Source organism: Nelumbo lutea, chromosome 8 (genome assembly GCF_056320005.1).
Source record: "Nelumbo lutea isolate HS-2025 chromosome 8, American lotus-T2T, whole genome shotgun sequence".
Taxonomy (NCBI): Eukaryota; Viridiplantae; Streptophyta; class Magnoliopsida; order Proteales; family Nelumbonaceae; genus Nelumbo; species Nelumbo lutea.
In genome coordinates, this window is record NC_142691.1 from 26,264,422 (window position 1) to 26,278,711 (window position 14,290).

Here is a 14,290-nt window from a genome sequence, read left to right on the forward strand (position 1 = left end):
AGGTTGAGGTATTGTTCAATGTAATACTACAAAATAAAGTAAATAAGTTGTTCTAGTTCAAGCCCAATATTAAAAATTTAGTCCAAACAAATTGGATTGACCGGGTGAACCCCCCAAAAAATATAGTTGTTAGGTTAAAGTTAAAATTGGGGTTTCAACATATTGAGTTGGGTCATGGTTGAGATCAAGGCCTCATTTGTTTTTTGGCAAGTTATTTATCTGGATAAACGCATTTATTTGGGTAAGTGTATTTACTCATGTTCTTTTATTTTCTAGGTAAATAAAATGATGATCATTTTAGTTATAAAATTTTTATTATTAAAAGGGGTGTTTTTTTTTTCCATCCAAGTGTTATTAACTTTATCCCATATGGGAAAGTTAACTTACCCACCTGGGAGATGAATTAAGTGATACGTAGGAAAATAAACTTTCACTAGTCCCCACAATTCAATTGGCCAACTTTCCCCCCTCTCAAAATCCCAAAAATGAATGTCCCCTGAATGTTAACATGACTTTGCCCTCACCCAGAAACATTTTATTTGAAAAGTTTGGGGGCCAAGTATTAGCCCCAGTGGTTGTTTTTTCTGTTAATATATATTTATCTTTTATCCAAAAAAGAAAAGAGAAGAAGAACCCCCATCCAATAACTTGGCTTTGACCTTGGATATGATCATTAAAAAAGGAAAATTACAGAGATGTACCCTATATTTTCAAAGAGAAAACCCTATGAACACCCAATTCGTGGAATACACTATAAATGTGCAAACTGCACATTACTTACATCACAAGTAATCAATCTGCAAACTGCAGCAAATAATTGTTGTACAACTAGAACATAAGTAGATATTGAGATCCCAATGAATTTTGATGGGTTACTAGGAAACCACAAGAACATTCAAATGAATTTGAATAACATGGCTTTTGGGGTTTTCATCCAGAGCTAGACTAGCACTGGCATTACTTACATCACCAAGTGGGAGTGGGCCCGGGCTCTGGTTTTACTGTTTTAGTGGTGGTCATGCATGAGATCTAAATGCAACATTTGATGGGGCCCAACCCAATTAGGAGACAAACAAGGCCAAGAATGGGATAAACTAAACCACTTTATTAACTTAATTCATTTTGGACTTTGTAGAAAACCCCATCAGTGTTAGAAAGAAATAAATAAGATTTACAATGCAACAGATCAGCCCATCATGCTGCTCTTTTCCCTATCTAGTAGACCAGTGTGGCTGCAAGCTGAGAGAATAGACAACCACAATCATATAAAAAGAATACTTGACATGGTTTAAAAGGAATACTTCCTAAATGGGCACCATCAATGCAGAATATTTATTATTATTGAGTATTAAAAATACTAGTTAGCCAAGTGTTTTCTTTAATATAATAGATGTGGTTGTGTGCTTGAACAATTAGAAAATTTATATAACAAGTATGTGATAAAATAATTTTATATGTTGAAATGTTTTATGGAAATAGATGGAAGTTAAATGCATTTCAATTTGATGTACTTATAGAATTGGATTTATAAAAATATATGAGGTTGGAAGGCTGTACTTTTGTTACTCCCTATGTAAACAAAAGTATTTATTATTGAGGAAATAAATACTTATGTGCATAGTAATCCAGTTTATCTTAGTCGTCCTTTTGCTTTTTTTATGTTATTCATGGTGATTGCCTTTAAATGACACGAGTAGGTGGACCGTTAGTGTCACATTACAAAATATTTATGGTATATAGGCATGCCTATCATTTTGTTTTTTATTATGTATGTTGTCATCTACTCTTTTTTTTTTTAAATAATTGCAATACATTTTTAAGTTTTAATATTGTAGTAATGCATACATCATGTATGTAGGAAGTTTAAATTGATTTTAAGTACTATCTTGTGTTTGACTTTCTAATAACATGTTGCGTTTACTCATCTTCCAATAAATATGTTTTTTATATATGTAGTTATTGGAATAATCATTCTAATTGATTTCACTATTTTATTATTATTTTTTTCCACTAACATTTGTTATTTTTATTCTATTATTTACGAATAGTTATTGCTTAAAATTTAAAAAGCATAATTAATTAATAAGTAATTAGCACTTCAATACCTATTAATGGATTATTAATTTTTATTAATTAAAATTAAATTAAAGAATTAATAATTAATATACATTTAATAAGAAATCATTAATAAATTATTTAATTAGTGTGAATAAATTATTTATTTATTGAATAATTAAATATTAATAAGTTATTAACTAATGGGATAATTACTTTTATATATATATATATATATATATATATATATATATATAAAATAAGGTTTGAGGAAACTATTTATACATTCCTTGTACTTTCAAAACCTACTTATATATACCCTATTGGCTTTTAAATATTAACTCTAACAAATAAAAAGTGAAGGATAAAACTATCGTTAATTGTTCATTAAATTTTCTAAATATGCCCTTTCTCTCTTCTTCTTCTTCTTCTTCTTCTTCTTCTTCCTCCTCCTCCTCTCTTTCTTCTTCTTTATTCCTTGCTCTCTTTCCACTGTGAAAAGCAATAGACATAGCACCTCCTGTGTTGTCAAAGATTCCAACATTGTTTTCTTACTACTTTTGACCTTTATTGTTTCATCTTTTTCCATCTACAATGTAGATGTAATTTCTTAATTTTTCATGTAAACTCTTAATGTGTGATTAGAGGAAATAAGAAAGTTTTTAACCAAAAAATACTAATTGTTTTGTTCCATCCAATTTTTAAAGGAAACTGTAATTGTTAAAAAAATGTAAGTAAACTCATTTTTTGTTTACCCCTTAAACCAAAAGGATTAGTTTGGAAGGAGTACAAATGCAAATATGTAGAGTGCAAAACCTTATATTTTGTATGTTTTTGCATTGTACATATTTGCACTTGTACTCTTTCTAAACTGAGCTAAAGAAAAGATTGGTTTGCTTGTTCAATTTCCAAAGGAAACTATGTTGTTAAAAACATAAATAAATTCATTTTTATTTTACCCCCTTTGTATGTTAATCTTCTCCAAATTTAGAGGACCTACAAGCTAGCTAGTTTATGTCTTTTCCATACTAGTGCCCTATTGCACTAAAGTTTTAAAGCCAGCAAAAAGGAGAAGCGAAATAAGTAAATGGGAGTAGGGAGGATTTCAAATTTCAATCCTTATTTATAATTTGAATTAGGCCATCATTGAATACTCAAATTATTATATATTATAAATGGATCCAATTGCAGAAGAACTGAGAGAAAAACCATAGTAAAAAATACCCCTTCATCCATGTTAGAGAGAAAGGAAATAGAAGCAACACCGACAACTTGCGCTCACTACTACAGCTTACAATTGCAAGTTGAATGTTGAATAATCTTGTAGGTACATGGTGGTCATTAAGACCATCAGAGTACAGAGGGTGTCATGAAATACAATATGGACATTTAGGTTTGCTTCTAGAAATACAGTAAAGAATGATGTCATGAAGATTTACATGGATGAAAAGGAGAAATTGTACAAATACTTAGATGGTTTGGATTGTCGGATTAGTTTAACTACTGATATGTGGACTTTAGAACAGAATTTATGGTATTATTATTTAACAACACGTTTTATAGATGATGGGTGAGAACTGAAGAAGAAAGTAATTGCATTTATGACAGCTAAGTGTCCCCATGATGGAAACACTCTATATATATCAAGTTGTTATGGAGAGGTTGTTGACTTGGAACATTGATAAAAAAAATATGTTCTATAATATTTGACAATGCCTCTAACAAACGATGTTATGGTTAGGGAGCTTAGGAATTGGCTTTGTATTAAGGGTTTACTCCCATTAAATGGTGACTTATTTCATGTGAGGCATGCTGCTCACATCTTGAACCTTATTGTGCAAGATGGGTTGACAGAAATATCACCATTGTTGCATAAGATTCGAGAAAGTGTTATATATATAATACTAACACCCCATAAGAAGCAAAACTTTGACAATGAAAGAAGTCAAGCAAAAGTACAACATAAGAAAGGGGTGGTTGGTGATTGTCCAACGCGATATAACTCCACATATGATATGTTGGACATAATAGCTTTAGAGTTGAAGGAAGCATTTTGTCAACTAGCCGAGCTCGACCGTGACTATAAGAATCTACTTCCCCAACCTCAAATATATTTTTTCTTGATATTTGCACAATCAAACTTCTATTTCTTTAGTGGCTAGATATCGAACATGAGTATGTTCATTCAATGGCAAATAGAATGAAGCAAAAATATGATAAATATTGGGATGAATGTTCTTTGGTGCTTGCGATTTCCGTTGTACTTGATCCCAGGTTCAAGATGGAGATTGTAACATATTACTACAATCTCATTTACAAAGAGACTGCTGAGAGACATGTTAGAAGAGTTAGAGAGGCAATGAATGACCTATATTCAGAGTATGTGGGTTTTGATACAGACGATAGGTCACTTGTATGCTCTAGTATTGTATCTCAGCCATTGAGGATTCATGGTGTTTTAGATTTTTTTAGAGGTTTTGATCAATGGTTGACTAAAGAGTGTCTAGAATGTTGTCTAGGGACTCAAAAGTCAGAGTTGGATCTCTATCTTGAAGAAAAAAACTATTTCCTAGAGGTAAAGAGTTTCATATTTTGAGATTCTGGCGAATTGATGGTCTGAAATTTCCGAAGCTTTCTAGATTGGCATGCGATATTTTGGCAATTCCAATATCAACTATAACATCCAAGGGAACATTCAGTACTGGGGTAGAATAGTGGATCAGTATCGTACTTCATTACTTCTAGAAACAATGGAGGCTCTAATTTGTGGGTAAGACTGGTTAGAAGCTCCAACAACAAAAAGTAAGTTAAAAATCGAATCTAGAAGCAGTTGTTCCCTTTCCTATATGTTTTTGTTTCTAATATGTGTTTCTGGTTGTGCATTATTATGTTTTAGAATTGGATCTTGAAGCAACTGCTACATCTCCTATATGTGTGGCTTCTACAATTGACACTAACTGAACATGTAAGTTATGACAAATGGTCTACAACTAGCTTATTTGATTTACAAAATGTTTGTGTTTATCTAATTTGACTAAGCAAATGATTTGTTTCAGGATATTAGAGCATATGCCTTGCATCTAGGTTGGACATTTTTGCTTTAAATTCTGGTGTAAGGATTTCCACTAGTGTAAATGAATGAGTTCAAATATTTTAAGTGTAAATTCCAGTTAATTTTGCTTGAAATTTGATTTCTGATTAACTATTTGTCAAAAATAGTTTGTGGACAATTGTTGCACCTACAACACCCATCTAATCTTACTGTGCTTTGTTGGGTTTAAGCTTTCTCTGAAATTGCTGCATGTAAATTCTAATTTTTGAAGTAGAATGTCCATGAATTTTAATTTATTTATCACCTCTACGAACTTCACAATTTCTGTAGTCATCTATGATAAAAAATAGTTTGTGGGAAATATTCTTTCCTTGACTATGGTCAGTCATGTTCATTTTGTATAAAGTCTGCCAAAGCGTCTGCAAGCCCTTACAATGAAACTCTATTTGGCTTGTGTTTGTCTCGTTTAATAGGTGTGGGATCAAAAGCTAGATATCTGTTAATTTTTAGGACCCAAATTCAGATTTAGATCAACAAGGTGTTAGAACTAGCATCAGATCAAACTCAAACCAGTTGTCATCTTTATGATGGAACGAAGTTTGAATAGCAGCAGAAGTTGTAGATGACAACTGGTTAGAGTTTGATCTTAGTCAACCAAAATGCTCTCCTACCAAAACTTTATAAAATGGGCTACTAACTCAGCCCACCACTAGAGAAATTTATTTATTTATTTTTTTCTTTTCAGGGGGATGCCTAGAAAGAACAAAATCCGGACTTTCTGGTACAATCCAATGCATACAAAAGACTATACTCTTATGATTCCTTGAAAGAAAATACAATCCTGAACATAAAAAGTGTGCCCTCTTTATTGAAAACAAAATAGAGATACAAATATCGAGGATAGCTGCTACTACAAACATATGGAAAAATGTTGAGAGATGCAAATGTTCAAGCATGTGGTTCCAGGACTTGCATTTAACCAACACCCAAACAACGAATGAAGTCTGTTGAACTAAATAAAAACTATATAGACAAAAATAAGCGTCACTTTTGGGCCCTTTGCACCCCAACACACTGCACATGAGCTATACAAGCAGAAGTTTTTCTAGATGATATCATTTTTTTTCCAAAAATTGTAAAAGAAGAAAAAAGAGGCATTTGTAAGTGGAAACACTTAGAAAAATATAGACAAAAATTATTTTCCCTGGCTGGAGATATCCAACTTAACCATGTTTGGCATTCTTTTGTTTTTGATCTCTAGGTATATGATTATTTCATATTGATATCATCTGTCATCATGATATTGTGGCTACCTCTCCTAGCACCAACATTGATGTCATCTGACTTGTGCATGTATTGTGTTTGCTGAGTTGATTAATTTCCACTTCCAAGTGGAATAATTCCATTTCCCATTTTCCTAAGTTTTCCATTCATATTGATTTCATCTGACACTCATGCTTTTAATGGAGTTAAATCTGTGTACAGATATTCCATGATAGCTGACATTTGCATTTTATTTCTTCAGCAACGAGTCTAGATGAGAAGATTCATTTTAGACAAGATTCAAAGGACAAATGTAAAGATGTTATCTGGTGCCACAAAAGCATCTTTTCTGAAAGATGTAGGATCCTCTACCTCCCCTAGAGGTATCTTTTTTGAAGAACCAGTTGCATAGCTATCTATTATTGAAGCAATAAAGCATCTTTTTAAGCCTATGGAAGAAGCTCCCAAGGAGATGGACTAAGTATTCAAGGGAACAACTTCAACATGAATCTAGTGACAAGCTGCTAATTGGTTTCTTTGATGTTTTATTGCATATTAGGATGATATTAAATAGATTTGGACGGTGATCTCTATTTCTAAAACCTTGAGACTTTTGGCAGAATTCTTCAAAATCAATTTCATCCTGCATATGATGACAAATGTTGGCTCCTATGTTCAAGTCTTGGATATACAATTCATTATTCCTCACTACTGTTAATAAGTTGCATTTGTTCCGGATTAGGGTAGATCTGGTCCTGAACCGATGAATAAATAGCAGAATCAGTTCCAAAGCGCCAGTTCAAATTTCTCTTTATCTTTTAACCAGTGATCTTTTTTATTGGTAGAAAACATGTATAACTTCAATGTTCCTGTCTTGATCCTCCATAGGAACTAGATTAAGTAAAGAAATTTACTTGTTTAAATTAAGTTGTAGGTATGTTGCATTGCTGAGATATTGCATCAATTAAATGAACTCATTGAACTTATTTGTTTCAACCAATTCATTCAGTGTACAGGTAATTGGACTTCCTGGGAATCCCACTCATCTTCTTTCAAGCGGTTGAAGACAAGTCCATGTAGTTCATGTCTGTGTTGTGAGCTGAAATTCTGGATCTTCTCATTGTACTGGAAGTATGTTTTATCATGTGACCAATATCTGCAGTTTAATATGGATGTATTTAATGGAAGTTCCGTGCTTTGTATCTTTATATCCAGTAGATTCTTTTGTTCTTTTTTTTTTTTTGACAAGTATAGATTCTTTGTTCTTTCCAGGCTAGTGTATACTGAAATTATATTTTGAAGTTCTTGTTTAATGCCATGATAGTTTGCATTAAAGCTTCCCTTTCTGCATCTAGTATCCAGTATCCTTATGACTGTCAGTTAGACAGAACATGAACACAAAACGAAGTCCTTTAATCCAGTTAATCTTTAAGAATGTGAAACTCCCAAAATCCACCATCCTTTGTGGTTGTGGGTGGATGGATGCTTCAGGCTTGAACATGTAACCGGATGCAGTAACCTGGTCATACTATAACTGAAAAATGTGTTAGATTGTGATAGGTTTCTCTGTTTATGCTTTTCCCTGTGGTCTTTGCATACTCGGCAGATGTTGGATGCAATTAATCTGTTATGTAAGTGGTTCTTTACTTGAGTGAAGTGATAAGCTTTGTCGATATAGGACAATTAGTAGGGACGAGAAAACAATATGGATAGATAAATCAATAAGTGTTGAAATTTGAGATATGGATTTTATATATTTGTGGAAATTTTAGTATATTTCTACAATTTTTTTATATTTTCTGGGCTTTCATGTAAATTTTAAAGTTTCATTTAGTTTGAACTGGGTTGGGTCCAATCTGGTCCATTTGCATTTCAATTGGACTGAATTGTATCCGGTTTGTATGGGATTTGGACCGGATTTAGTCTGGACCATTTGGAAATGGACCAATGATGGACTGGATCGGACTAGAGCAAATCCAATCCAATTGACAGCCCTATTTGTAGGTGGACAAAAAACCAATTGAGATAATTCTACCCATTTCTTAATGATGCTTTTAGCTTTGGGTAAATTGTTTGAATGCCAAGACAAGGAGATGTGAACGTGGCCATGTCAATCATTGGTTGCGGTTTTAACTATTTAAAATATTTAACTTATGGATTTTTAGTTGCTTTATGGTTAGAATGGGCATTGGAAGATCAAAACTATAGTTTCTTTTTTTTTTTTTACTGTTATGGTTTTTGCTTCTTTTGAATGTTTATTTGATTGTTTGGTTTGACTATTAAAGAGTAATGAACTACTATTTAAGTTCTTACTTTTTTGAACTATTGCTAGTTTGCTTCTCATGAATTGGATGTTCTTAGTTTGGTTGATTAGATGTTCTTAAGTGGATTTGTAGAACTTGCATAAGTTGAAAAGCTTAGAGAAACAGGTAATTCTCAGCTCATTTATTCTATTCAAGTGTCTTTCTTGCTTTTTTTTTTTTTTTTTTTTTTTTTTTTACTTCTAATCTCCTTATTGTTTTCAGATTAGAACCCCTCTACAAGATCTAGAAATTTTAAACAGACATGTACTAGAGAATTAAGAGAGATAGAGTTTCCAATGGAGGGGACCCTTCAAAATTGCATGAACCACCAGTTAAACAAGATGGCAGAGATTGTGAACCAGGTATCCCCCCTTATTCTATCTTTCCCTGAACTTTTGGTCATTTTGCTAGTGAGAAGAACTGCTTGTATATACATCAACAGAAGTTCCTGAATTTTAGTTTATAGATCTCAACAGAAATCTCTAAACTCTTACCATTAGTCTCTATTCATGGAGAAATATGTAGGTTCTACTATAGATCCGCCAAAATCATAGAAATATGTTGGCTCTATTATAGACTTGTCAAAATTGTAGAAATATGTTGGTTCTTTTTTGTTAGATTGCTCTCGCGCCTTTTTTGGTTATATATTGAAGTGAAGGGAAACAAAAAAAATTCCCTGAAATTGCTATTTTATAGTGTTTGGTTGTATATCTAAAAGTGGGTACTAATTCTAGGAAAACAACATTCTTTCTAATATTCCTCAAGTTACCTTACAAACAAGAATTTGTCATCTCCATTCTACAACACTCAAGATTTCAACCATCTAGGTTTGTTTTAAGTTAAGCAAAACACTATAAAAAATTAAGAATATGATTTATATTAACCTATTGAATATCATGATTTCCCAAGAAATCGTGTATTTTCCTTCACTAGTTTTACATGCAGCCAAAAATATGTTATTTTACCTAGAACACAGGTTTCCAATCAGTTCGAGCTCTCTCAAACCATGCTTAAATTAACTAAGTATCAAATCAAATTTTGAACTTACAATTAAAACGGTGATTACATTATTCATTATAATGATCCTTGGGATTAATTAGTATTACGAATTGGTTTTTATTCTGAGTTCTGCTTGTGAAATCCATCACTACTTGTGGAAGTTATCAGAAATAAAGAATATATATATGAAAACAAAAACTGTGAAAATATTCTTCAATTTGAAATCACGGTTTAAGTGTCTCCATATCAATTTAAACCTTGGTTGGGGTTGGGGTTGGACATGGACCTGAAAACCCCAACTAGACTTCAGCTTTTAGTCATAACTCAATAATAAAATAAAAAACTAGATTTCATATTTGTTTCAGTTTTATTTGGTTCCTTGAGAAATCTCATGCAACCTGACTTATTGTGACATCACTTGCCCTCTCCAACCTTTTTGGGTTTTATTATTCTTGATTGAAGCCTATTTTTTGTTATTGCTTGAACTTGTCACATTGCAACTTAAGCAATACCCTATCTAACTTGTCCATACCTATCTCAAGCCTGATCACACCTAACCCAGCCAATCAACTCAGTTGGGTTCCATCCACACTATACTTGGGCCAGAAGTACCTTGGGTTGGTTCATCTCTGGTTTGATGTTGGTTAAGTAATGCTTGGGTTTATGGGTGTCAATGGACCAGTTTTGGTTTGGACTCCGTCCAACCTGAAAATCCATTTGGACGGATTGGACAGATCAATAAGACATATTGAATTTGGATGGATATAATGAATTTATATTGGATTGACCCAATATCTGGTCCATTGATAGAAAATAAAAAAAATAAGTGTCAATGGACCTGGTTTGAATTGAAACCAGTCTAAATTAACAGGAATTTGAACAGATTGGACAGTCTCTGGACCAGTCCAAAATGGTCCATTGGACTGGATTGGACCAGGTCCATTTGTAATGTACACACCTTGGACTGGACCGGATTGGACCAAATCCAGTACAATTGACACCCCTACTTGGGTTAGCCTGGCCTACATCGAATTTGACCTGTCCAGGTTTGGTATGAAATAACCCCTCCTAGAATAGCATAATAATGACAATAAAAATAAAGACCTTTACTGACTGGCTAGTCGCCACCTTTTAAAAGCCTTGCCTTTCTTACTCATGTTTTGAAATCTTTCAGATATGTATGAACCAATATATTTATTTCTTACTTTTTTTATCTTTTAATAGTTTCAAGGCTAAACATAAACTGAAATTTCAGAGATGTGAGAAATTGTCCATTCCAGTTCAAAATCTCATGTCAATAGAAACTTATGATATTTTAGGAAAATTAAAGACATTGCCTTGTTATTTTTTTCTTTAATTTATCAAACCATTTAACTGATGTGTGTCTAATTAGCCACAAAGCTTGCTAAAGAAATCCATAGTTTTAAGACAGTTAAGACTGCACGCTTATAATTTCTGGATCATTGCAGCTTATCATAACAAAGCCTACTGAATGAATTGATTATCAATAGTATATTCTAATTTCCCAAACAAACAGGACCTTATGAGTTATCTTCTATACTTCTGTTGCAGGCAGAAGTTGAAAACCTTTCCCTGGAGGAACAAAGATTAGATGATTGTATAAGGTTGTATGGTTTAATCAAGCTACTAAATTAAAGTGATAATGCTTTTTTTTCCAGCCTTTAGTTATCTTGATGCTTTCAACTTATTGCAGAGAAATGCAAAAAATATTGAGGGACCCGAGTGAAGATGAAAACAATCAAAAGTAGAAAATATTTCTCTTACCTATGCATTTTTCATTATAACAAATAGTATATTATTTTACTCAGAGAAACTTATCTTTGATGTTTCTTTTAGGTGGTTATTTGTAATTGAAGAAGACATCAAGGGTCTACCCTGCTTCCAAGTGGTTTATTTTCTAAGCTTTGTAGTTCTAGTGTTGGCCGGTGATTTAATCATCTAACTTCTTTAAGTCTTGCGTTTGGCTAGACAACACTTGAACCTTTTATATTTTATTTCCCGCAGAATGAGATTTTGATAGCAAATAAAGCTTGACATTGTTACAAATTAGTGCATCTTACTTAGTTAAATTTCTGTTGCTATTTCTTTGGCATAGACTAAGTCAGTATGAGTTGTCAAATAAAAGAGTAGTTACTCTGCGATGATAGATTTTTATGCTAAGTAGTTGATTGTTTTTAGGAAAATTTGTTATGTTTAAATCTATAAATTTCAGCAGTCTAATGTATTTTTCATTGTGCTTCAATAAAAAGTATTCAGTTTATTCTCCAAATATCAGTATTTCCCTTAATCAATTTCTGCTCTTTTTATGTTATGGTATCAGAGCTAGGTTGAGGTTCTTGTTTATTTCACTCTTCTTGTCTATCAAGTTCATCTTGTTGGAGAATATTGAAACTCAAAAAATGGAAATCAATGGGGGAAGCAGTTCTAACACACAATATGGTGTGGAGAAACTTGTAGGCACAAACTACAGGTATTGGACAATATGCATGGAGGTTTTTCTTCAAGGTCAAGATTTTTGGGAACTAGTTTCTAGTGTTGATGAAATTCCAGCTGACACTCCTGAAAATGCTGAGTCACGAAGGAAATGAAAGATCAAATGTGGAAAGGCATTATTTGCTCTGAGAACATCAATCAGCAAGGAGTTCATTGATCATGTTCGTGATGTTAGTTCACCAAAGGAAGTTTGGGATACTCTTGAGAGACTGTTCTCTAAGAAGAATACAACAAGACTACAGTTCTTGGAAAATGAGTTGGCAATGATGAAGCAAGAAGGTATGTCAATCTCAGAATATTTCCTTCGCGTCAAGAATATTTGTGCTGAAATTTCTGAGCTAGATCCCAAAGAAAAGATTAGTGATGTTCATTTACGACGGTTTCTCATTTGTGGCTTGAAGATGGAATACATGCCCTTCATTACATCCATTCAGGGATGGGAAAAATAACCATCAGTTGAAGAATTAGAGAGCTTGCTCTCTAACCAAGAGGCCTTAGTTAAGCAAATGGCTAAGAATTTCAATTCAGAACGTGATGATGTTCTCTTTTCTAAAGAAAAGTATTCTGAAGGCAGTACGAATGAGAATAAGGGTAATGGAAATAGCCCACAAGGTAATAAATCTTTTAAGTGTTACAGGTGTGGGAAGCTTGGGCATATTAAGAGAAATTTCCGTGTGAAGATCTCCAAAGCAAATATTGCTTGTAATGAAGATGAAGATGACTAGCTCAACTGGGAGCAATGCTTCACTACTGAGGTGATTGAAGGAAGAAATAACATTTCTCGCAAATCAGTACCAAATCAAACTGTAGTCAACTACGTCAAAGATGAATGGATCATTGATTCTGGCTGCTCACATCATGTGACCAGAAATGATTCACCATTCTCAGAGCTGCATCAACATAGTGGAGAACGAGTCATTGTTACAGCTGAAATTTATAGATTTAAACATAACAATTTTTCCTAAAAACAATCAACTACTTAGCATAAAAATCTATCACCGCAAAGTAACTACTCTTTTATTTGACAGCTTATACTGACTTAGTCTATGCCAAAGAAATAGCAACAGAAATTTAACTAAATAAGATGCACTAATTTGTAATACTCCCCCTTAGTGCATATTTCAAATTTAGCTGCACTTTGAGTTGTTGACCTTAAGCATGCACTAAGGGGGAGTGCTACAAATTAGTGCATCTTACTTAGTTAAATTTCTGTTGCTATTTCTTTGGCATAGACTAAGTCAGTATGAACTGTCACATAAAAGAGTAGTTACTCTGCGGTGATAGATTTTTATACTAAGTAGTTGATTGTTTTTAGGAAAAGTTGTTATGTTTAAATCTATAAATTTCAGCACTCTAATGTATTTTGCATTGTGCTTCAATAAAAAGTATTCAGTTTATTCTCCAAATGTCAGTATTTCCCTTAATCAATTTCTGCTCTTTTGGTGTTAGACATGGCACCACCCTAGAAGTCCCGAATCCTTATCTAGTGAGTGAGAGTGCTTTGAAAGACTGAATAGAAAAGTTGATGTTTGTTTCATGTTTCGGATGCTGATTATTACATTCCATTCTTATATTAGGTTGTTCATTATCCACAAAACAGAAAAGATAAATAAATAAATAACTCCATGAATCAAGGGGAACCAACAATTCAACAAAGATAAATAAATAAATAAATAAGGGTTCAATTAACACAGAATCCATGAACTTGATGTTTGGCTCCCTTTGTAAAGAGAATAATGTTGAGCTTGCTCGTGAAGGAAATGCAGAGATGCCATTTTCTAGCTAAAAGTATGTTGAATTGGAACTCGAATTCGAGCTTGAATAGGCTCGGCTCATTATTACGCTCGAGCTGAATCGAGTTTGAGCATATGTGTTTTTCAATCAAGCTGAATTCGAGCTTGCATTTATAGTTTGAATCAAGCTCAAGCCCGAATTTGAGCCTTGTATCTGTCTGCTTAACTGAGCTCAAAAACTAAAATATTCGGCTCAGATCGGCTCAAATCCACCCCTACTCAATGGTGACTAAAATCTTGTTAGACAATGGTAAATTACACGGCAACACCTAAATCTTGCTATTGTGTGTGTTTTCTCAACTCAAATGGGT

General features: G+C 33.1%; 1 protein-coding gene across 2 annotated transcripts; it reads left to right on the forward strand.

Annotated features, from left to right (window-relative positions):
* Positions 1 to 8,711: 8,711 nt before the first annotated feature.
* Positions 8,712 to 13,723, forward strand: LOC148843529 (transcription factor E2FA-like). Of its 2 annotated transcripts, XM_088959883.1 has the most exons (5): positions 8,712 to 8,799; positions 8,896 to 9,035; positions 11,245 to 11,297; positions 11,387 to 11,437; positions 11,530 to 13,723. In XM_088959883.1, the coding sequence occupies exons 2-5, from the start codon at positions 8,970 to 8,972 to the stop codon at positions 11,633 to 11,635; spliced, it is 276 nt and encodes a 91-aa protein (XP_088816009.1). In that variant the 5' UTR covers positions 8,712 to 8,799; positions 8,896 to 8,969; the 3' UTR covers positions 11,636 to 13,723. The 2 variants fall into 2 exon arrangements, 1 of the variants encoding a protein (XP_088816009.1); XR_016103817.1 differs by lacking the exon at positions 11,387 to 11,437 and having other exon boundaries at positions 12,151 to 13,723.
* The last annotated feature ends 567 nt before the right edge of the window (positions 13,724 to 14,290 follow it).